The sequence below is a fragment of the Hippocampus guttulatus genome, chromosome 10, assembly GCF_054856545.1.
Source record: "Hippocampus guttulatus isolate MCC_2025c chromosome 10, RoL_Hgut_1.0, whole genome shotgun sequence".
Classification (NCBI taxonomy): domain Eukaryota; kingdom Metazoa; phylum Chordata; class Actinopteri; order Syngnathiformes; family Syngnathidae; genus Hippocampus; species Hippocampus guttulatus.
Genome location: NC_141270.1, coordinates 3,787,943 through 3,812,443, shown reverse-complemented (window position 1 = coordinate 3,812,443; position 24,501 = coordinate 3,787,943). Strand labels below are relative to the sequence as shown.

The window sequence follows — 24,501 nt, the reverse complement described above, 5'->3', positions numbered from 1 at the left end:
TTCAGTCTCTTGAAGCAAATAGAGGATGGTTGCAAATGAGAACCAAACGCAACTGGCAGTAATTATCTCGGTGAAGGTCGGCGTGGATTGATGAGGCGTAATCAAAGTGAAGAAACCCCCCGCCTGTACACTTGGTAACGGCATGCGGGTTTGTCTTTTATGAATAAACATTAGCCATTTTTGAACCAACAAATTGAATTTTGTCTGAAAGTAAATGTTAGGGCAAGAGCTTGCGAGATGAAATGTCTTTGTTTCCTCCTCAATTCTTTAGATTTCAGCCCCTGAAACCAGTATCACTGATCAACGTGAAATTTGGTAGTCTTGTCCATCATGAATAGATCCACAAAAAAACATGGCGGTTGACCGTCTTTTTGTCCATTTGAATCATGTCCACTGGACGGACGGTAAAAGTTAAATTGTGTGGAATCAAAGCTTCAAAGCAATTTGCGCTTTTAGTCGTCATGCCAATCATGAAAAGAACCACAAAAAAAAATTCTCGAAAACACATATTGGAAAAAATACCGGACGTTCTATATTTGGTTGCTAGCAAATAGAAAATACCAATCGACAATGCTCCTTGTGGGTGTTTTCATTTTGTATTGGTGTGTTTGACCGTCTCATTCAATTTTGTGGGCATCTCTGAAACTGGTGCTGGATGCACATTATTTCTCAATATCCGGGGGAGCGACTGACAGAGAGAGAGTTGTGTTTGTGATGGGAAATCCAAAGCTGCATACATCAGGGTTCAACTTTTTGTGAGCTTTCTAGCTCGTGGATACCCCACCAACACCCCCCCCCCCCCCCATATAATTAACAGAGTGACGAAACTGTCATGGAACTATTGCTTATATGACTACCGCTAATGATTAATGTAGTGGTGGTGGTGTTGGCAAGTCTTTTGTGTGGCCTCTAGTGGAAAAGCATCTGGCAGCAGCCCACGTGTTCTTGCGACTGCGTCCAGCGTCTTTTGATTTTTATTTCATAGACCTTTTTTTGGGGGGCGGGGGGTGTTTTCCTTGAAGCATGGTTCTTTTTTTTTTTTTACTTTTAATTTTTGGGCTTTTTTGTTTCTGTTCAATGTGCAAATATTACCAAGATGTTTGTGTGTGTGTGAGCCTTTTCCTAAGAACTAGTGAAGAGTTTGTCCCTAGAAGCTTTGTTGACGGGGAGCTCTCTGTGAACTTTCCAGAATAACTAGGGCAGTGCCTTGGGATGAAGACTGTTTTTGTTTTTTGTTTATAATATAAATAAAGGCAATATTATTATAGGGCTCAAGCATCAGGCAGTGCCAAGGTCTTCTGACGAATGATTGACCTTTTTTTAAGGGTCTAAAAACGTAACCGTTATTGAAATTATGTCCATGCTAGTGAACATTTGGGGACTAATATTGTACCCCCCGGAAAGCTACAATTAGGTGGGGCTTGTCTGTCATATCAGGATGTGTGGAGAAGTCTACAGGACCCATGCACAAAATTCACCGGAAAGATGGCATTCGATTTTATTTTATTTTTTTGGCATCCGAAAAATGACCAAAATTCATTTGATCAGAACGAACAACATCAAAAGAGCTATGTATGAAATTGCAGAGGACGTCGGCCATTTTGGTTTGAAGCAGCCATTTGGGCAATCTCCAGGGCTCATACTTTGACAAATTCCTCCTCGGCATTTCAGCTAAAGAGAGCTCCAAATAGAAGCAGGTCGACTTGACAGATGATTGACGCACAACTGCCAAACCCTTCCGCCCGTGCCATCTAATGTGGGCTGAGCACGGCAGCAAAGTTGGATGCTCATTTCTGGGATTCACCATGAAACAAACCCATTCAATCGAGACCCTCCAGGAAGTGAGAATAAACTACTGCTGAACAATTCAGCAAATTCAAATCAACATTTTCAGATCTCAGAGGCTATGATAAAAAATTAAAAAAAAGATTATGAAATAAAAATGTAAAAACTGCTTCACTCAGCTTTGTTTGGGTAGAATTTTGTGATGTTCATGCTGAACGCTTCAAAGACTGCAAATTAAAGTGTTTAGTACATTAAGGACTCAAATTGAAGTCGATTTTTTTAAAAAGGAGTCTCAATTATATCATTTTTGTGATTTATTTCTGGATTTTTTTGCGATCTGTGATTGTTTATCGGAATAAAAGTTAACATGTTGCTTGTGTTTGCCCAAAATAATTGATGGGAAGATGAACCTGGAAAAAAAAAATTGAATCGCAAGAAATCCCAATTTGATTCTATTTCCAAATCATTCATTCCCAAAAGAAATTAGCCCCAGTTTTACCGATGGACAGAAAAATTGTGTGGATGTCTGTCATAACACGCCTTCGAGAACCGTGCGTGAAATTGAACAAGCAGCCATTTGGGCCAACTCCAAGGTTTGTAGTACGCTTGGGAAAAAAATTAAATAAATAAACCCAACTCCGACTCTGGAATTTGCCCAAATGAGCCACAACTGGAAGCAGGTACAGTGTAGCAGACAGATGGGTGTCACTCAGTTGCCAAGATTTTGTCTTGGATTGCATTGAATCGGATTTCATTTGATCAGGTGGTTGGAGGGTCCGTTCGGTTCTACTTGCAGCGTTAATTACCTCCGATACTTTGAGGGGTAAACATGGAAAATATTCCCATGCCTCCGGTCATTTCATCGTGAGAGACACCAGCGGATAACAACGCCCATCACCTTGAAATACTTGGAAAACATTTGTTTTTTTTTAAACATCTCAAGTTGCATTTTCTCACTCGATAGCCTGTCATCGTCTGTGCGTAACCGGCCACAAAGCCTTCGTGACACACCCGATGGGTCGGCTCAGGCCGAGCACTTTAGCGGCGCGCCGCGTGGACCTGCTCCATTACAAGGCTGACAGGTGTTGTTTCCCCGCCCGTCGTCCACAGGGAGACTCGCTGAGGACCAGCGTCCAGCTCGACTTCGGCGACGGCATCCGAATCACTTATTCCAACCTGAGCCGGGCCGACGACGGCATCCAGCACGCCTATCGAGCCACGGGGATTTACCGCGTGACGGCGGCGGCCGAGAACAGTCTGGGATCCGACAGCTGTGTGCTCTATCTGCACATCATCAGTACGCCAAGACCAAATACTCACACATTGTCTCGTCTGATTTTTATTTATTCATGGGGTCTTTCAGGACTCGGCAAGTAGCCGCAGTGCGCCGTGTGATGGTGGAGTGTCGTAGGTTTGGGATCCACAGCCGAATGAGAGATGTCAATTTAAGGCTGCTGGGAGGAGAGATCTTGGTGCTCTTTGAGCAAGGCACTGAAGCCCCAGAACTTCTGCACATCAACATTTACAACAACAAAAAAAGAATATAGAAAATACTGATTTGACTCAATGTCAAGTTAAAACTATTTAAATCCTGTCAGCCAAAATATAAACTGGAACTATTGGGAATAGGTTCAAATAAAATATATATATTTTAAATGTAACTACCGGTACATTGAAAGAATTGTTGCACCTTCCAAAAAATAATTTCCCAAAAGTATTTGAATTTTTATCAAAAGTTTTCTCACTAAAATGGCAAAAAAAAAAAGAAGAAAAAAGCCATTGTGTGCTTATCTTTGATCCATTTTTGCTTTTTTGTTCATCTAAATGTGTTTTTGTAAATCATGTATGCTTGTCTTTAAGTGTACATTTTTATCCTGTGTTTTAAGCTCTTGTAAAGTGTCTTTGAGTATGTTGAAAAGCGCTTTCAAATAAAATGTATTATTATTATTTTGATTATTACCTGTATATAAATTGCATGAATCCAAATAAAGTCAGAAGAGTAGGTAAAAATCTGGGGAAACAATCGTACATTAAAATTAACTAACAACAAAAAAAAAAAGTTCATTTTTGTCACTGAAACGTTTCCAAATAAAGTAAATAAATAATACATTTCGCTTGTGGGTTGCTACCACAGGTCCAGTGGAACGCGTGTACCTCTCGGTGCCTCTTGTGGCCGTCAAGGGGAAGGAGACCAATCTGACGGTGGTGGTTTGGCCCAGTCACATCAGGACGTTGACCTTCTTCTGGTGGATCGCCAACAGCACCGAGGTGACAAAATCCTCATCGTCCTCCTTTCGGCAAATTCAATCAGGCGTGGCCCCCGTTTATCCCTCCTCTCTTTGACGCCGGCACGCCGTGAATCTTTTAAGAGGTCATGTTTGCGGAGGCATGCATTATTCTCTTTCTTTGTTCTTTGTTCTTTCTTTTTCAACACCATGATGGTGCTGGATGTTTTGAAAAGAAAAAGTTGACAAAAGAAACTTGCCTCGATATAAAAAAATATATAAATAAATCTCCCCCTAGATGTGGAGGTGGGCATGGCCACCCTTGGCCACCACGTAGTTCCGCCCCTGTATGTATGAAGTCTCTTTCTGTTCTCTCGTTTTTAACGCAGCCGATTGTCACGCTGGATGGGAGTATCTCGTACACGTTTCAGAAGGAAGGAACAAATAAGGTCACGGTCCAGGTGGCTTCTGGGAGCGCGGTGATGCAGGATTCCAGGGATATAACAGTGAAAGGTTAGCGTGCAACTTTAATTGGTGACATGAATATGCAACATGTGGACCATGCTCGCCGACGTGGACGAAATGTCACGGCGAGCGAACATGGAAAATCTTGACGCCAATTAAGCCCGACTTTGGCGAAATGAGCTCAATGGCGGTTTATATAAAAAAAATTTTTTTTAAAAAGCCTTACTTTTTGTTTTTGTTTGCCAGAGTTTTTCAGGTCGCTGCTGTTGTCCTTTTCGCCGACGCTTGACGAGCACAATCCTGACATCCCCGAGTGGCGGGAGGACATAGGCCGCGTGGTGCAGACAGCCCTGTCACGGGTACGTCAACTCCCAACCGCAAGTCGCCGGACCACCCGCACCTCTCTGGGTCATTACTCTTTCATACCGGTGTGCGCTGCCGCTGCAGCGCTCGTCTTGTTTTATGGGCCGTGACGGAGATCTTGCCTTTTTTTTTTCTTCCTTTCTTTCTTTCTAACTTTGTGCGATGACAGCAAGCAGACATCGCAATGGCCGGCGCTGTAAAGTTAAGTTGTAAAGTTGAGTATTAAGCCCTACTGTGGTCGGTTTTTCCACTTTAAAGTAGTAACGAGTGAAGCTGATGAAAGAAAAATGCAGAATTGAGCGTCTGAGTCGGAACGAGACGTTTCGGCAGAAAACAAGGGTATCTTCTCGTATTTACAAATGCCGCTAAGCGGAGACTGAGGGGAGCAAGAAAGCAACACGGTTCTTCAATGGGTGGATGGGGCTTGACTGGCTTGCTGCCGAAACGGTCTGCAGAAACTACCAAAGTGCTGTTGGAGAGGTGCCAAGAAGAAGAGTGACATCTTTGGAACTACCACAAAAAAAAAAAAGCATAATTCAGTAAGCAGATACATTTCGTTGACGACTGAGGGCAGCAAAAACAAACCACCGTGACAAATGTAATCGTCCACCGAAGGCTAAACTCTAGTTTGCTGTCCGATGGGCTGACATAAAAAAAAGAACAGATTTCAGATTTGGGGATTATTCTGTGAGCTAAAAAGCCTGTATTTTATCCTGGTTCGTGTTTTGCTGTCAGGTTTCCGGTGTTCCCGCCAGTCAGCTGCTGGTGTCGTTGTACCCCGGACTCCCGACCACGGCGGAGCTCTTCATCCTGCCCGATGTGATCACGCCAAATGAGCACAAGAGGCAAACGCGGGAGGAACTGCAGATGGTAAGAAGAGAAGAACGCCTTCTTCCATGGAAGCTAGTCCCCCACCATCACCCCCTCCCTCATACATTCCCTTGTTTCACCGTCTTCATTGTTTATGTCTTGTGACCTGTTGTAACTGTCATATGCTTGTGCAGGAGTTTTTTGCCTCACTCAAATTATCCTCAAATGAGGGTAGTTCGAGCGTGGGGTTTTTTTTTCTCCCCCTCTCCCTCCCTTGTTTCTTTCTGACTTTCGGGTTGAGTGAACGCTGGCGCGTTTTGGCTGCCGCTGCTCAACCCGTATTGTTTTGTGTTTTTTGTTATTGTAAAGTGTCCTTGGGTGTCTTGAAAGGCGCTTATAAATAAAATCTATTATTATTATTATTATTATTATGTGTCACCAAATGCCCCCCGCCCCCAATATCGACCATCACCTACTGCAAACGCAGCCATATTTCTTTTTCTTCCTGGTATAAACGTACTGATCCGTCGTGAACAGTGAAAATTGGCATATAAATAATGCCCACCAAAATATATTGGGGGGTATTATTTAAAAAATGTTTTTTAATATTATATACCTGTATATCTTTTTTTTTTAAACATATATATATATATATATATATAGAGATGTGTATATATGTAAAAAATATAAATGTGTATACGTGTCTATATATTTATCTGTAGAAAGTTTTAATTTTTTTTAATTATGTGGATTGAGCGAAACTACTGCAAGGGTGGCTGGAATGCATCCCTGTGATAAACAGTGGCTCACTTTACTTTTTTTTTTTTTACACCCCTCCCCCCCCTCAACAGATATCTGACGTTTTCGTCGCCCTCCTCAACCAAGGCCGCGTCCACTTTGAGCTGAAGGTTGACACTCGCATCGGCGTCCACATCACTCAGCAAACTCTGGGTAGGCGGCTCTCTGATTGCACTTTCACATGCGTGACTTTCAGCTGACGCCACGGGGGGGGGGGGGGCTTTCAGTGAGACTGCACACCACGGCTCACCTCTCAGCAAAGCGGTCGATCGATGATGTGATCAACGGCACGGCGTTGGAGACCGCCGGGGTCGCGTCATCGTTAGCATATGGCCAAAGCGCTTCGGAGGGGCGGGGGTGGACGGGTGTCCTACGTGACTTTATCCCTTTTCGTCCGCCGATGGATCTGTCTTCGTTTGTGTCGCCGTACAAAGGCCTGCATCGCCTTTTAAGATGATCCCGAAAAGGTCACGCTTCCTTAAGGAGGAGGGGGTGGGGGGGGGGGGCTTTGAATACTGCTTCTCAGCATTTAAAAAGCCATGACAGTGCAAAAATGGACTTGGACACGAGCGACCCCCAGGGAGAGCCTGCGCACATTCTCGATGTTCCTTTTGCACCCCCGAGGAGGTCAAATAATGTCAGCCTCGGAGTGACCGTTAAATTCATGTATTGGTTTTTGATTGTTCCGTTCTTCATTTAGAACACAATCAATCTCATGCTCGAGTTGTCAAGTTGTTGCTGCATCTTTAAACAATGGTGGAATCATCGATTTTACTGCTTCGCAGCAAGCAGCAAAATGAATGGAGACCGAGTCTGCTGCCCGAACGGGCTGCAGAAGATATCGAATCACAAAAGAGAAACGGGAAAAAACTATTTTGTGAATATTTGGTTCCACACGGTAATGATAAATTAGGCCTTTAGCTAGTGATGTTAGTATAGCTAGTTAATTTTGCTGCAAGTGATGATGATAATTTAGGCCTAGCTAATTTCTGGCCAAAACGGGCTGCAGTTGAGACAAAGTGAGGTTTCTTTTTTTTTGTTGTTGTTGTTTGTTCATTTTGTTTTTTTCCTCCCTACAGCAAGTTAATTGTAAAGATGAACAACATGGTTGAATTGTTGATTTATTTATTTTTCCTTCCCGGTATACTCTGGCACACGCATTAAAAAAGAAAAACATTTACAAAAGAATCAATCCTGAATTTATATTATTACACACTAATTTTTAATTAAGATTTTCTTTTAATTTTTATTTTAGCGCCACTGGTGGATTCGACCGCCCTTCACAGCGGGTCAGCCATGTTGGTGCTGATCTCGGTGGTGTTTGTGGGTTTAGCGGCATTCTTTATCTACAAGTTCAAAAGGTGAGGAACTCCCCCCCCCCCCCCCCGCCTCAAATTTCGGATCTTTTTTTCGCCTCATCTTCTTTCCCTTTCTGTCCCATGAAGGAAAATCCCTTGGATCCACGTGGAGACGGAGGACAGTCGTGAGAAGGAACCCGAGGTGATCAGCACGGTCAGTCAGAAGGACGACATGTCCAAGGTCAACCTCGCCGACTTCCCCTCAGAGAAGGACTTCATGGAAAAGGAGCTGGACGCCAGGAAACGAGGTGAGCTTCTTTCCTCGCCTTTTAAATTTTATTTTATTTTTTAAATGCCGTCACTTGACAAACGACAGCTTGGACGCCAACATGACAGCGTTAAATGGAGTGCGGGAACATGTGTGACACGTTAATATACGATTGCAAGTGAGGCTGTCACTGCAGGAGGCTTAGGAATGTCGTCGACTTCAAGCGAGCTCACTCGGCGTCCACGCCCTCAAGTGCACCTGCTCACGTTCAAGCAGGGCTGCTCAGATTTATGAAATTTTAATCCGAACAGCAATGAAACACCCAAGTAACCCCCCGGTGGAACGTATTTATTTATAAAGTATATTTTAAAAACATTTCGACCTAAATATTCATGACGTATTTAATCGAAATAAAGTCAACCAAAGGATACTCAATTCTGACGTGAACCGCTTACACCACAGGTGCCAAACTCAAGGGCCGGGGGCCAGATCTGGCCCACCAGGTCATTTTATGTGGCCCGCGAAAACAAATCATGTGTGTCAACTTGCTAAAATCTGTACCGAAATTTCAAATTGTCATGTGTAATAAATAACGTTGAGATTTTGCAATCATTTTGTTACCCGGTTTACACTCACTTGAACAATAATTGAACAAACTATTAAAATTGACTTGACTGATTTCAAAACTAGAAATCTATTATTTTTTTGTGTACAAGTAATAATTTTGTGGTTTCACTGTCATTACGGCCCTCCGAGGGAAGACTCCAAATTGGTCCGCGACTAAAAGGAGTTTGATTTGACACCCCTGGCCTACACTAACAACATAAAAAGTCGACACACCCCTGTTCAAAGGCCTGGTCTTTGTAACATGACAAAAAAAAAAGGAGAGAAGCAAATTGTTTCAAAACTTATCCATCTACACTGAATCAAGAATACAAAAAAAAAAAAAGTTTGAAATAGGTGATGTGATTGACACAACTCATAGCTGTGTTCAGAATTAATAACATTCAAGAATTAGGGATATGTGAGTAAACAAAACCAAATATATGTATATTTCATAATATAATATAATAATTATAAATAACCCTTTGACAGCAGTTGCTACAGCTTATCATGTTATCAGGTTACAGGGTGCATGAAAGGGCTAATATTGCTTCACATAGCTAAAATACAGTCATGCCCACAAATAAAATATCTTTTTTTACAGTTGATGCAAACACAAGAATCAATCAAATGACATCAAAATAAACAATGATGACAAATGACCAAAATTTAAAAAAAAAAAAAAAAAAAAAAAGGGAAAGGAAGCTGGAGTACTCTCATCGCTGGGGCAGTCGTGCTAAACACTAGTCCACCACGCTGCCCATAAATGAGATCCAAAAAAAAAATTCTCAGACAATAACGCTTACTTTTGATTGACAGAGGCATTCATTTCATTCCTCTCACATGACACGAAGGCCGCAGACTTTTTTTTTTCTTCTTGACACGTTTTCTTCCTCTCCTGCTGCTTCTTTCTTTCCAAGTGGTCGCTAGTGTGAAACAAGCGACGGTTGTTGACGATTTTTTTTCCCTCAAGCTCGCGGGGTGAAAGTCATTTACCTTTTTTATTTTTTATTTTTTGCCGCCATCACATCCCTCAAGTCTCACTTGGAGTCTTCTTTTGAGATGAAAGCGTTTCCAATCAGGTGTGCCAAAAGCGTCAAATCCATCATCGGCTCTCGCTGTTGGAGGGTCGCCCCTTGGATTACATGAGGATTAATAGCTCAGACATTAAAAGCCGTTGCTTCAATTGCTTCCGTCCATGAAAAACGGATTTGGGTTCCTTCACAATAAAAAAAAAAAAAAAGTACTGTACAATTAAAATAATGACGTCATAAAGGCTATTAACAATGTTAAAAAAAAAAAACGAATAAAAAAACCAAACAGAAAAATACTGTTTACAAATGTGCAGGAAAATAAGAATGACAAGTTTTGCAACGTATTAAAAAAGTAGTGAAACCCTTTTTTTAAACTGGCGGTTAAAAATATGCAGACAACTAAATAAGTCAATGAATACAATAAAATGCCAAGTATAAATACACCAATGAAAAACTACAGAAAAAAATGCAAAAAAAAATACTGTAAAATGAAAAGAATATATATATTTTTAAACCCAGTAAAAATACAATTTAGAAATATGTAAAGCTGTAAAGAAAAAAAAATAGAACTTCAAATAAGATGCAGGTAAAAAATTGTACACAATTCTAAAATGGTAAAATTCAACAATAAAAAATATAATAAGACAACACGCGACTTCATTATAAATCAATAGTGTATTTTTCAAAAGACAAAATTCTCACTGCGCATTGAATATAATCTTAAACTATGAGTTTTCCGCCCCCCCCCCCCCAAAAAAAAGAATACCGTAATACATTTCTGTGATGGGTGAAAGGGAAATGTAGTCATCGTGTAACCAACGTATAAACGGCAAATCTCCCTCCTTCACTTCGCCTCCCCCTACATAATCAAGTTATTGCATTTTGTAACTTCCTGGATGAAGCGAAGCCAAGGTGTTTCCAACTCGGAGAAGATGAATCCATTAACCTTCTCCTAAAGGTTGCAATGAAGATTTGGACAGGTACAATTTTTTAATCTCTGCGCGGAGTAGTCAGTTCGGAGCGACGATTGCTCAATAACGCTGCCTAATAACTACAACTTGTTCGTCTGGGTCTCTATTTAAAAAAAAAAAAAAAAGTGAGTTTTTTGGTGACCAATCAGCAGCTAACTACTTGAAAATCACCACATTGGTTTTCTGGTTTTAGATCTTCAGCGAGGTCAAAATCCAAAATGGAACGTGGCCCAAAAAAAAATCTTTTCGCGCCAAATCATGGTGTGGACTTCTCAGATCTCCAATCGTTTCTGTCAATCTGCCTTCATGGAGGATGACATGATGATGAAAAAACAAAACAACCCCCCCCCCCAAAAAAAAACATCCATTCGTCCATCCAATTTGAACCGTCAGCTTCCCTCTGCCATAACTGCTGCGTAACGATTTGCCTTCTTGCTTTCCAGCGTCACTGGGGAGGAATACGGATCGAATTGTCACCAGGGAATATCCAAACTGTACAAACGTCTAAAGACACGCACACTGTTACCCAGTAAGTACACAATGTCGTCGTTTCAATTGTGCTGCGATGGTTGGCTTTGTCAGCTTCTCTTTTTCAGAATAGTTCTTTCATGCTGATGGTCGCTCTCGTTTCCCGAGTCATGTTTTCACACTCCAGAGTCGAGTAGCTACTTTACAATACTTTCAGAAAAATGCGGATTGGTTTGCCAAGCTAGACTGTAAGGAAGTGTTTCAGGGAAACATGAGGGATTTCGTAGGAAATGGTGTGGAAAAATAAAATAAAATCTCACTCTAGATTGGGTGTTAAACTGGACGACTGCACAAACATGACAAGATGAAAACCTTTATTGGGCCAAAAAAGCACACGGCAGTGAACCCGTTACTTGCGTTTGACAGAAACCATATAAAAAAAAATTTTTTTTTTAAATATGTAGTTTTGCCCTGCCCATATGCAGTCACCAGATTTCAAGTTGAGAAATGTGTCTGGCGTCAAGTTGACGTCAAAGTGTCGTAAACGTCACGGCTCGCCTGGTTTCATGGCTTCGTTCGCAATGCCAGCCCGAGGGCACTTTTGACATCGATTTCAGTGTAAACGGAGTTTTAACTCACATGGAGTAGCAACGCGTACAAACAGTGCTGACAATAATAAGCACATACAGTATTCTGTCTCCTCTGTGGGAACAACAAAGCGTAAAACTGCACCAAAGTCCACGACTTGATAATCTGTCTTGCCTGTTTAAAAAAAAAAAAAATCGAGGTTCACTGTACTTGAAAAAGCAAAAGCCCAAAGTGTGCTCCGTTTTCTACTAAGTATGTCTCGGTCGCCCTTTTGTCCGAATTCCTACGAAAACTCTTATGAGAGCGGCCCGCAAAAGGTGAACAAACGCGATGACGCGACAGCTTGACTGCTGAATCGGCAGCCATTTTGTAACTTGACACGTGTACATAAAATCAAGAGAAGGAAATGGACAGCTCGACGGCTTCATTTGAACTCATCGTCTCCTTGTCCAGTAATGTCTCACCAATCGACTTCTGTCCACATTTTGACACTCGCATGCCCTAATCAACTGTAAAAATGAGAAAAAAAATGGAGAAAAAAAAACATCGAAGAGTATATTAGGGTGAGCAATTGTTCTCTGTCATAGTGAGTTTAAAGCTTTCTTGGCACACGAAATAAACAAAAATGAAACGCCTTGTTCTATAGTCCACTTGTGCGATGACCGAGCAGTGAGCATGATCTCTTACTACACATGACTTTTTTTTTTTTTGTGTTTGTTGTTTTTCTTACTGTGAGTACATTTTGAAACTGTTCAGAATAAATGTATTTTTGTATGACACCGTTTTATTCCCCCTCTATTGGGCAGCTGATGAGAGCTGTACGGCTCTCTAACTCTTTGGTCAGTATGTCTTAATGAGATGATATGATGACCCACCAAAAAAAAAAGTTTGGGGTTAAAGTTGACCATTAACAGGTCTGGAATCTGTTTGCAACAAACCTAATCAATGTCAAGGTATTCAGGGGAGATTTCAGAATGTGTAAATACTGTATATCATCATTAGACGGCAAGATGACCACCAAAATGAGTTTTTGGTTCACCAATAAGGTCAGAAGTCAATTTGCTACAAACCACATCAAGTCATACCTCAAATTAAAGGTCTCCATGGGATATTTTTGACTGTGTTTTTGACTTATTTTGGAAACGTCCGTGATAACCCCAAAAAAACATGTTTTTGGTTTTGTTAATAGTTTTTAAAAATCTCACGTTTCAAAAGTCATAATTTTTTTTAAAAGGATTCAAGGTAACTTTCTAGCATAATATAGAACTTGAATGAATTTACTGTATATTTTTGATATGTCGATAGTAAGTACAATTATTTTGGAGATTTATTTTGTGAAAATGTTAAAAAAGAATCCTTAAAAAAAGCGAATAAGACAAATCCAAAGCTATACAGAGGATATAAAAAGTCTACGCCGCCCAGTTCAAATGCCGCGTTTTTGCAACATGACTCACCTTTTCCGCCATAATGTGATTTATAAATTGTCGGACTCCATTGGATTATTAAAAAAAATATATATATATTTTCATGATAAAATCTAGACCGAAACAACTATAGTATTGTGATTGCATAATTGTGCACACTCACTTATAATTTGTGTTTGGGGCTGTCTTTTGAAAGAACCAATCATATTCAAGCTCTTTAAATGGCAGTCAGCACTCACCTGCCACCATTGAAAGTGCTTCTCATTGCGCCCAAATACATTTCCTTTGTTCTAAGTAGGCTTTTCCTGCCTGACATTTGCTTTTGCTTACCAGCAGAAGCCTGAAATTTTTGTGCTGAATACTGTTCATATTTCCTTCTACTCTCTCTAAGGCTCCACTTCCAGCTAAAGAAAGGCAGAAGAAAACTTTTTTTAAAAAATTCCCTCTTAAAAGTGCATTTTCGCAGACTTTGACCGCTTTCTCATGTAATTCAAAGGGTCAGAATAATTTGATGTATATTTGACAGCTTACACTCAAAAGTGAGCTCCATCCCCTTCCTACCGAACCGAAGCGATTCCCAAGGGACTATTTGAAGAGTTCTCATCAAGGTGTTCTCCACACGTCAAAAAAGGCCGAATTAACTTCCACCCCCCCAACCTCCATCGACCCGCAGCCTTTTTTTCGTTTTGCCGCTCTCAACATCTCACACCGATCTTCATCACTCCCGTTTGCCACGTGCGCCCCGGGAACCTTCTCGCAGGGCACCCTTTGCTCTATCTTCTCTCTCGCTAACTGCTCGTAGATGTGCTGGCAAAGTCCTTGTCTAATTGAATGGCGACAACAATCGCTAATGGATGCTCTGCCGCCGTAATGTCGCACTCGATGAAAGGAAAGACGCTCATCAATTCCGCATTGTGGCGCCCGGTGTTTGCTGCGGGTTATTGTGTGCGGGGACATTACTCATTCGAGGTGCGACTCCCAGACTTTCTCCCCCGCTTTCTTCCAGGGGCAAGGGGATAATTAATTTGTCGCGCAGCAGGAAAGTCGCTGGAAGTGGCCCATTTGATACCCGCCGCTACGTTGCTGCTAATTGTCCTTAGATGTCGTCGGACCGCCGCGGAACTTTTTGGTGAGAGCCGAAGCAAAGTCAAAGTCTCCTAAGCTGTAGAAACATTTAAAGTTGCATTGTTGTGTTGTTTTTTTCTTGCACCTGTGGCAGAGCCGAGACATAAAAATCAGTTGTGCGCTGTGAATTTTGGTAACTACAGAGCTAATGCAAAGCCTACACAAAAACATATTTTCACTTGTGGAGGTAGCACTTCCTCACCGAGCGGCCACATCCACTTGTGCTCATCCCAAACCCCAAAACAAAGCCTTTCTGAGGTTTTGACTTTATTCTGCAAAAAAATAAGCACCAACAACCCACTGAATAATCACATCACTTCAACTGAATGAGCCACTGAGAAATGAACATACTGCTATTTACATTCTTTTTTTTTTCAATATATCAAAAAATGTACAAAGCAGCAGAGAACCAAACATCATGCAAGAAAGTCCACAAGTCTTCACGTGAAAGAATACAAGCAGAAAATTCTTCAGTGATGGCATTCAGCCCGCGACGAGCGCATTTTATCTCAAGTTCTCAAGGCTCGACCGCAGGATGAGAAGACCCCCCCCCCCCCAAAAAAGCGCACTCATCCATTTGTCTTTACTGACACAGAACGCTGACGACACTAAAAAACTGGGGGGGGGGGGGGGGATCTCGAATGCCAGCATTTATCCAAGCAAACCACGCTCGGCCGCCGCGTAGGCTCAGCTGGCTTGACAGGAGATACGTCTTCTCCGTCGCCGCTGCCCTCGCGGCGAGGCGGACGGACAAGCCCACAACCTTTTCTCCGTCGGCTCCTTGAGGGCCGACCTTGAGTCGACGGCGGGTTTCTCGGCATGGATGCAAACTGAATAAGAGTTTAAGATGTCCACATTTCCAGGTTGATATGTTACCGTTATTGTTTTGCGATGGATCTTTTTATCGCCACAACAAATACTTGGAACTGCGGGTTTGGGGAACCAGGGCGCCCCCCTATGGTTGCAAAGTGTCATTTATGCCTGCTTTTGGTAAAACAAGAAATCCTCCACAATAAAAGTGTCAAACTCATCATTTCATGTGGCCTGCTGAATCAAAGGTGGCTACTTTGTTTCTTGCTGAATGGATTTCTGTTTTACATTGTGGTACGTCGCCTAGTGGTCGACTGGTTAGTGCGCCGGCTTCCCAGTGCAGAGGAGCAGGGTTCAATTTCGGCTCAGGGCTCCCTGTGTGGAGTTTGCATGTTCTCGGTTTCCTCTTACAATTTCAATTTTTGCAAACACCTGGCACGCTGATTGATCACTCTAAATCATAGGTGTCAAACTCAGGTCCTGGAGGGCCGCTGTCCTGCATGTTTTCCAAGTCTCCCTGTTGCAACACACCTGATTCAAATGAACAGGTTCAATGTCAAGCTTCCGCAGAGCTTGCTGATGTTCTGATCATTTGAATCAGGTGTGTTGCAACAGGGAGACTTGGAAAACATGCAGGACAACGGCCCTCGAGGACCGGAGTTTGACTCCCCTGATCTATAGTAAGGCGTTTTTAGCCGAACCCCCCCCCGCCCCCACCCCCACGGCAAAATTTATAGTAAGGCGTTTTTAGCCGAAAAAAAAAAAAACGACCATGTATAGTGTGGCGTTTTGAGCCGAAAAAAACGACCATGTAAAGTAAGGCGATTTTCTACAAAAAAAAAAACGACCATGTATTGTAAGGCGTTTTTAGCCGAAAAAAACGACCATGTAAAGTAAGGCGATTTTCTACAAAAAAAAAAACGACCATGTATTGTAAGGCGTTTTTAGCCGAAAAAAACGTCTGTGTATAGTGAGTCGTTTTGAGCCGAAAAAACCGTCCATGTATAGTAAGGCGTTTTAGGCTGAAAAAAAATCAACGATGAATAGTACGGCGTTTTTGGCCCGTAAAAACGACATAGCATGGTAAGAAGTTTTTCGCCCGAAAAAAACCGCCATGTATAGTAAGGTGTTTTTAGCCCGAAAAAACGACATAGTATAGTAAGGCGTTTTTAGCCCGAAAAAACGACCATGTATAGTAAGGCGTTTTTAGCCTGAAAAAAATGACCATGTATAGTAAGGTGTTTTTAGCCCGAAAAAACGACCATGTATAGAAAGGCGTTTTTAGCCCGAAAAAACGACCATGTATAGTAAGGCGTTTTTAGCCTGAAAAAAATGACCATGTATAGTAAGGTGTTTTTAGCCCGAAAAAACGACCATGTATAGTAAGGCGTTTTTAGCCGAAAAAACGACATAGTATAGTAAGGCGTTTTTCGCACGAAAAAAACGACATAGTATAGTAAGGCGTTTTTAGCACGAAAAAAACGACATATAGTAAGGCGTTTTTAGCCCGAAAAAACGACATAGTATAGTAAGGCGTTTTTAGCCCGAAAAAAACCGACCATGTATAGTACGGCGTTTTTGGCTCGTAAAAACGACATAGTATGGTAAGGCGTTTTTCGCCCGAAAAAAACGACATAGTATAGTAAGCCGTTTTTAGCCCGAAAAAACGACATAGTATAGTAAGGCGTTTTTAGCCTGAAAAAACGACATAGTATAGTAAGGCGTTTTTAGCCCGAAAAAACGACCATGTATAGTAAGGCGTTTTTAGCCTGAAAAAAATGACATAGTAAGGCATTTTTCGCCTGAAAAAAACGACCATGTATAGTAAGGTGTTTTTAGCCCGAAAAAACGACCATGTATAGTAAGGCGTTTTTAGCCGAAAAAACGACATAGTATAGTAAGGCGTTTTCGCACGAAAAAAACGACATAGTATAGTAAGGCGTTTTTAGCCCGAAAAAAACGACATATAGTAAGGCGTTTTTAGCCCGAAAAAACGACATAGTATAGTAAGGCGTTTTTAGCCGGAAAAAAACCGACCATGTATAGTAAGGCGTTTTAGGCGGAAAAAAATCAACAATGAATAGTACGGCTTTTTTGGCTCGTAAAAACGACATAGTATGGTAAGGCGTTTTTCGCCCGAAAAAAACGACATAGTATAGTAAGCCGTTTTTAGCCCGAAAAAACGACATAGTATAGTAAGGCGTTTTTAGCCTGAAAAAACGACATAGTATAGTAAGCCGTTTTTAGCCCGAAAAAACGACATAGTATAGTAAGGCGTTTTTAGCCCGAAAAAACGACATAGTATAGTAAGGCGTTTTTCGCCCGAAAAAAAACGACATAGTATAGTAAGGCGTTTTTCGCCCGAAAAAAACGACAGGATAGTAAGGCGTTTTTCGCCCGAAAAACCCCCGACATAGCATAGTAAGGCGTTTTTAGCCCGAAAAAACGACATAGTATAGTAAGCCGTTTTTATCCCGAAAAAACGACATAGTATAGTAAGGCGTTTTTAGCCCGAAAAAACGACATAGTATAGTAAAGCGTTTTTAGCCCGAAAAAACGACATAGTATAGTAAGGCGTTTTTCGCCCGAAAAAAACGACCATGTATAGTAAGGCGTTTTTAGCCCGAAAAAACGACCATGTATAGTAAGGCGTTTTTCGCACGAAAAAAACGACATAGTATAGTAAGGCGTTTTTAGCCCGAAAAAAACGACATAGTATATATAGTAAGGCGTTTTTAGCCCGAAAAAACGACATAGTATAGTAAGGCGTTTTTCGCCCGAAAAAAACGACCATGTATAGTAAGGCGTTTTTAGCCTGAAAAAACGACATAGTATAGTAAGCCGTTTTTATCCCGAAAAAACAACATAGTATAGTAAGGCGTTTTTAGCCCGAAAAAACGACATAGTATAGTAAAGCGTTTTTAGCCCGAAAAAACGACATTGTATAGTAAGGCGTTTTTCGCACGAAAAAAACGACATAGTATAGTAAGGCGTTTTTCGCACGAAAAAACGGCCATGTATAGTAAGGCGTTTTTAGCCCGAAAAAATGACATTGTATAGTAAGGCGTTTTTAGCCCGAAAAAACGACATAGTATAGTAAGGCGTTTTTAGCCCGAAAAAACGACATTGTATAGTAAGGCGTTTTTCGCCCGAAAAAAACGACCATGTATAGTAAGGCGTTTTTAGCCCGAAAAAACGACCATGTATAGTAAGGCGTTTTTCGCACGAAAAAAACGACATAGTATAGTAAGGCGTTTTTAGCACGAAAAAAACGACATAGTATATATAGTAAGGCGTTTTTAGCCCAAAAAAACGACATAGTATAGTAAGGCGTTTTTAGCCCGAAAAAAACCGACCATGTATAGTAAGGCGTTTTTAGCCCGAAAAAAACGACATAGTATAGTAAGGCGTTTTTCGCCCGAAAAAAACGACCATGTATAGTGAGGCCTTTTTAGCCCGAAAAAACATCGTATAGTAAGGCGTTTTTCGCCTGAAAAAAACGACACATAGTAAGGCGTTTTTCGCCCGAAAAAAACGACATAGTATAGTAAGGTGTTTTTAGCCCGAAAAAAACGACCATGTATAGTAAGGCATTTTTCGCCCGAAAAAAAACGACAGTATAGTAAGGTTTTTTTCGCCCGCAAAAAACGACATAGTATAGTAAGGTGTTTTTAGCTCGAAAAAAACGACCAGGTATAGTAAGGCGTTCTTCGCCCGAAAAAACGACATAGTATAGTAAGGCGTTTTTAGCCCAAAACTAAAACGACTAAAAACGCCTTACTATACATGGTCGTTTTTTTCAGCTAAAAACGACACACTATACATGGGCGTTTTCGGCTAAAAACGCACCCTTTAAGAATGATGAAAAGTATATATATATTTTTTTTTACCCTTCCATAGCTCAGCTGGTAGAGCGGAGGACTGTGGTGGCGCATGCAGACATCCTTAGGTCACTGGTTCAAATCCGGCTCGAAGGATTGACGACACAGAGGAGCAGTTCTCATTCTTGCTCTTCTGCACTCACTTTATGAAGCCTTTAAGCACTTCTAAAATTCGTTATTTGTACCCTTCGATAGCTCAGCTGGTAGAGCGGAGGACTGTAGTGGCGCATACAGACATCCTTAGGTCGCTGGTTCAAATCCGGCTCGAAGGATTGACGACACAGAGGGGAAGTTCTCATTCTTGCTCTTCTGCACTCACTTTATAAAGCCTTTAAGCACTTTTAAAATTTGATATTTGTACCCTTCGATAGCTCAGCTGGTAGAGCGGAGGCCTGTAGTGGCGCATATAGACATCCTTAGGTCGCTGGTTCAAATCCGGCTCAAAGAATTGATGACAGAGGTGAAAAAAACGCCTTACTCTACTATGTTGTTTTTTTCGGGCGAAAAACGCCTTACTATATCTATGACGTTTATTCGGGCTAAAAACGCCTTACTATACATGGTCGTTTTTTCGGGCTAAAAACGCCTTACAATACTATGTCGTTTTTTCGGGCTAAAAACGCCTTACTATACAATGTCATTTTTTCGGGCTAAAAACGCCTTACTATACATGGCCGTTTTTTCGTGCGAAAAACGCCTTACTATACTATGTCGTTTTTTTCGTGCGAAAAACGCCTTACTATACATGGTCGTTTTTTTCGGGCTAAAAACGCCTTCCTATACATGGTCTTTTTTTCGGGCTAAAAACGCCTTTCTATACTATGTCATTTTTTCGGGCTAAAAACGCCTTCCTATACATGGTCTTTTTTTCGGGCTAAAAACGCCTTACTATACTATGTCGTTTTTTCGGGCGAAAAACGCCTTACTATACTATGTCGTTTTTTCGGGCGAAAAACGCCTTACTATATATACTATGTCGTTTTTTCGGGCGAAAAACGCCTTCCTATACAGGGTCGTTTTTTCAGGCTAAAAATGCCTTACTATACATGGTCGTTTTTTCGGGCGAAAAATGCCTTCCTATACATGGTCGTTTTTTTCGGGCTAAAAACGCCTTACTATAATGTCGTTTTTTCGGGCTAAAAACGCCTTACTATACATGGTCGTTTTTTCGGGCTAAAAACGCCTTACTATACATGGATGTTTTTTTGGTCGAAAATCGCCTTACTATACATGGTCGTTTTTTTTCCTGCTAAAAACGCCTTACTGTACATGGTCGTTTTTTCAGGCTAAAAACGCCATACTATACTATGTCGTTTTTTCGGGTGAAAACACCTTACTATCTTATACTGTCGTTTTTTTCGGGCTAAAAACGCCTTACTATATACTATGGGTTTTTTTTTCAGCTCAAAACGCATTACTATACATGGTCGGATTTTTTGGCTCAAAACGCATCACTATACATGGACGTTTTTTTCCGGCTAAAAACGCCTTACTATACATGGTTGTTTTTTTGGTCGAAAATCGCCTTACTTTACATGGTCGTTTTTTTTCGGCGAAAATCGCCTTACTATACATGGTTGTTTTTTTCGGCTCAAAACGCCTCACGATACATGGTCATTTTTTTTCGTCGAAAATCGCCTTATTATACATGGTCGTTTTTTTAGGCTCAAAACGCCTCACGATACATTGTCGTTTTTTTCGTCGAAAATCGCCTTACTATACATTGTTGTTTTTTTCGGCTCAAAACGCCTCACTATACATGGTCATTTTTTTACAGCTAAAAACGCCTTACTATATATACATGGTCGTTTTTTTTGTCGAAAATCGCCTTTTTATACATGGTCGTTTTTTACGGGTTAAAACGCCTTACGATACATGGTCATTTTTTTCAGCTAAAACGCCTGACTATATACAGTGTACATGGTCGTTTTTTTCGTCGAAAATCGCCTTACTATACATGGTCATTTTTTTCGCCTCAAAACGCCTCACTATACATGGTCGTTTTTTTCGGCTAAAAACGCGTTATTATAGATCAGGGGAGTCAAACTCCGGCCCTCCAGGAACTGAGTTTGACACCTATGCTCTAAATTGTCAGTAGGTGTGACTGTGACCGCAGTGTTGTTGGTCTCTGTGTACCTTGTTATTGGCTGGCAACCAGTTCAGGTTGGACCCCGCCTACTGCCCGAAGACGGCTGGGAAAGACTCCAGCACGCCCCGCGACCCTCGCGACGATAAGCAGATTAGAAAATGAATGCAGGGATCGATTTAACCCATCGATCCCTGCCATCTTGTGGCCCTACAATGCCACAAGATGGCGCCAAATCCCAATATAATAGAAAAGTAGTGATTTGGCGCCATTGTGTGCCAAGCGGGGTGGGGGGGGGGGGCTGTGATTACCAAAACTGAGATTTTTATTATATAGGTGTGTGTGTGTCTGTGTCCGTGTCCCTTCAAATGTTAAATCTCACTTCATCATAGTTAAGATTTAAATTTCTATGGCCTGAGCACAAAATGTCTTTTTTTAACATGGGTAGGCTTAAAATATAATAAGTTAAAAAAAAAAAGTTAAAAAAACAAAAAGAGTGAATAGGTATAATGGGGGGGGGGGGTCAACTGTATTATGACCAAATCTTCCCCGCCAGCACGTACTGTTCGGCTTATGGGAAACGCCGAATTTTCAAGCTCCCAAGGTGAGTGAGTTCAAGGTAATGCAAACACACGAATGCGTGTCGTCAAATGAAAGTAATTCTTAATCATCATAAAAACTGTCACCGGAGCCATTTGTGCTGCAAATGTATGTTGCACTTGAGCTGTCTTCCAACAAAGGCTTTTCCTCCATCGGATAAATTACAAATTTCCTTGTTTGCGTGTCACGTTGGCTGTAAAACAATCCATTTGTGCAGCGCTAGTTTTTTTTTTTCCCCCCCAAGACGTGCACGTCGAGTTTCCCGTCCGCTCAACTGGGCGGATGTCTCATCCGCATGCATCTTTTTTTGTTGGTCGTCGGCCGCAAAGGAAGTGGCAGTGGAACGCATAGATGCGCACGCAGGTTGCGGCCGTCCTTCCTCCGCTGGATTTTGGCAGCCTTCATTTGATGCCGATGAGATTTTGCCCATTGCGGCCTGCTGAATGAATCCGGTTGCCGTTGCTGTCTTGGGAGTGGCAATAAGGTGCTTTCCACGGCAAAGTCAACAAAAGTCGAAACAACGTATTTGGAGTCACTCCCTCCCAAAGCATCGGAACAGCGAGGACAATTCCTTTTTTTTCATTCCTTTACATTCCTTGCCACGGTGTACTAGCTGTGTTATTTTTTTGAAGTGCAATACTACAAATTTTGAACAGCGGTTGCTACCAATAACTCCAAATAATTCCTTAATGATTAGCAAGATAATTTGACACGAGCATCGATTGCACATGTCAAACAACGTTTTGAAGATGGACTTCCAGATGAGGGTTGAAAACCAAGGTAAGGATTTTAAAGTTGGGTTTCAAATCACGGGTTTGATTGATGGATGTGTTGGCTTGATTGAGGTTTATGGTTTCAAGCTAAGTTTGGGGTTTTAAACACGAGTTAGGGTTTCAAATTCAACCAAAACCTTCAAACTAGGGTTAGGGTTTCAAATTAGGGTTAGGGTTTCAAACTAGGGTCCGGGTTTCAAATTAGGGTTAGGGTTTCAAACTAGGGTTAGGGTTGCAAATTAGGGTTAGGGTTTCAAACTAGGGTTAGGGTTTCAAACTAGGGTCTGGGTTTCAAATTAGGGTTAGGTTTTCAAACTAGGGTTACGGTTTCAAATTCGGGTTAGGGTTAGGGTTTAAAATTAGGGTTAGGTTTTCAAACTAGGGTTTGGGTTTCAAACTAGGGTTTGGGTTTGAAATTTGGGTTTGGGTTTCAAATTAGGGTTAGGGTTTCAAATTAGGGTTTGGGTTTCAAATTAGGGTTTGGGTTTCAAACTAGGGTTTGGGTTTCAAATTAGGGTTAGGTTTTCAAACTAGGGTTTGGGTTTCAAACTAGGGTTTGGGTTTCAAATTAGGGTTAGGGTTTCAAACTAGGGGTTGAGACTAGAGTTAAGATTTCAAACCAGGGTTTTCAAATCTTGTTCGGGTTTCAAGGTTGGGTTTTAATATCGTGTTAGGATTTCAAAGTAGAGTTTAAAGGGGTGTTGGGGTTTCAAAATAGGATTTGAAGCCAAAATGTCTAAATTCGACTTGCAGCAGCCTGGCTAAGCAACATGCCAACCTGGCAGCCATATTGGATCAAGTCGGGCCACTCAAAGCTATGTTTAACCATAACGTTATTGGCTGACGAAGGTGGAAATTAGTGCCCTATTGCACCCAATATGTTGTATGATAGCATTTGTCACCAGTGCATACATCTTTTAATTTCTTTCGTGAACAAAAAACGCTTGTAATATGATCAAAGTTGGCATTTTGGTCTAGATTTTCTGTCAAATCCATGTAAGCAAAGAAACATGACGATGATGCACTTTATGTGCTTTGGTGTGTGTGTGTGTGTGTGTGTTGGGGGGGGTCTACAGCGAGAATAAAAGGAATTAGTCCCGCTGTTCCACTACTTTTTCGAGAAGTGTCCGTGAGGCAGGCGTTTTTGCTTCCGTTCCGAACACACTGTACACTATTTACATAAAAAGATCAAGGTTCTTGCAAAAAAAATACTCTCCAGTCAAAAAAGGAGTCCCATTCGGAGAGGCCGGTGCGTATAAATCTGTACAGTCTCCTCGGAGGGATTAGGCGGGCGCGTCGCAGCCAGCAGCCCGCGCCGTCTTCTGCATGGGTAGCAAAACACTCGAGAGCATTCATCGTGACCGCGCTGCAAGTAAGTGCCAGGGAAGATGTATTGCTTTGGCGTGCCTCATGGACGCTCGACATTAAAACACGTGGGGCGCTTCATCAGACAGCTTGATGTCTGCGTGCGATGGCAGGTAGCCTGGCGAGGGACAAGAGAGGACAGAGACAGGAGGAGTTTTATGTACCCATTTGCATAAGGAGCTCCTTGGGTTTTTTTTGTTGTTGTTGTTTTTGTTTCTTAACCGCGCTCGGGTGCGCATTCATCTTTGATGGGTCAACCGCTAAGCTGCGGCGGCTCCGCGTAAATCAAGCCGGGGCGGCGACGAGGTTCCTTGATGAAAATGCTTTCAAGCCTCTTCGCCGCGCTTCCCCGTGCGCTAATTATTTTATCGGGATAAATAACTCACACCCCCCCCCCCCCCCCATCGTGCCTCTTCACTTTACCTGCAGGCGCTTACACGCTGGCAGACACCATAAACTATCCATCCATCCATCCAATCTCCGAACCGCTTGATCCTCACCAGGGTCGCGGGGGGTGCTGGAGCCTATCCCAGCCGTCTTCGGGCAGTAGGCGGGGGACACCCTGAATCAGTTGCCAGCCAATCGCAGGGCACACAGAGACGAACAACCAACCACGCTCACACTCACACCTAGGGACAATTTAGAGCGTCCAATCAGCCTGCCATGCATGTTTTTGGAATGTTGGAGGAAACCGGAGCACCCGGAGAAAACCCACGCAGGCCCGGGGAGAACATGCAAACTCCAGGAGCTGGAATCGAACC

General features: G+C 41.9%; 2 protein-coding genes and 2 non-coding genes across 7 annotated transcripts in view; 3 read left to right on the top strand and 1 right to left on the bottom strand.

Annotated features, from left to right (window-relative positions):
- The window catches only part of sorcs3b (sortilin related VPS10 domain containing receptor 3b), a 59,243-nt gene extending 46,458 nt beyond the window's left edge, over positions 1-12,785 (top strand). For both annotated transcript variants that reach the window (XM_086122346.1, XM_086122345.1), the window contains exons 19-27: positions 2,896-3,082; positions 3,920-4,053; positions 4,400-4,523; positions 4,722-4,834; positions 5,574-5,708; positions 6,500-6,599; positions 7,702-7,807; positions 7,892-8,052; positions 11,064-12,785. In XM_086122346.1, coding sequence (XP_085978472.1) covers positions 2,896-3,082; positions 3,920-4,053; positions 4,400-4,523; positions 4,722-4,834; positions 5,574-5,708; positions 6,500-6,599; positions 7,702-7,807; positions 7,892-8,052; positions 11,064-11,128 — 1,125 coding nt within the window. In that variant the 3' untranslated portion in view covers positions 11,129-12,785. The remainder of the gene's footprint in view (positions 1-2,895; positions 3,083-3,919; positions 4,054-4,399; positions 4,524-4,721; positions 4,835-5,573; positions 5,709-6,499; positions 6,600-7,701; positions 7,808-7,891; positions 8,053-11,063) is intronic.
- A 6,140-nt stretch (positions 12,786-18,925) lies between these two features.
- trnah-gug (transfer RNA histidin (anticodon GUG)) lies at positions 18,926-19,012 on the top strand. Its single transcript is given in 2 exon segments — positions 18,926-18,962; positions 18,977-19,012. It is a non-coding gene; the product is annotated as a tRNA-His (tRNA).
- An 89-nt stretch (positions 19,013-19,101) lies between these two features.
- Positions 19,102-19,188, top strand: trnay-gua (transfer RNA tyrosine (anticodon GUA)). Its single transcript is given in 2 exon segments — positions 19,102-19,138; positions 19,153-19,188. It is a non-coding gene; the product is annotated as a tRNA-Tyr (tRNA).
- A 2,460-nt stretch (positions 19,189-21,648) lies between these two features.
- LOC147198938 (VPS10 domain-containing receptor SorCS1-like) overlaps positions 21,649-24,501 on the bottom strand; it is a 93,938-nt gene continuing 91,085 nt past the window's right edge. For all 3 annotated transcript variants that reach the window (XM_086121821.1, XM_086121819.1, XM_086121820.1), the window contains one exon: positions 21,649-23,858. In XM_086121821.1, coding sequence (XP_085977947.1) covers positions 23,800-23,858 — 59 coding nt within the window. In that variant the 3' untranslated portion in view covers positions 21,649-23,799. The remainder of the gene's footprint in view (positions 23,859-24,501) is intronic.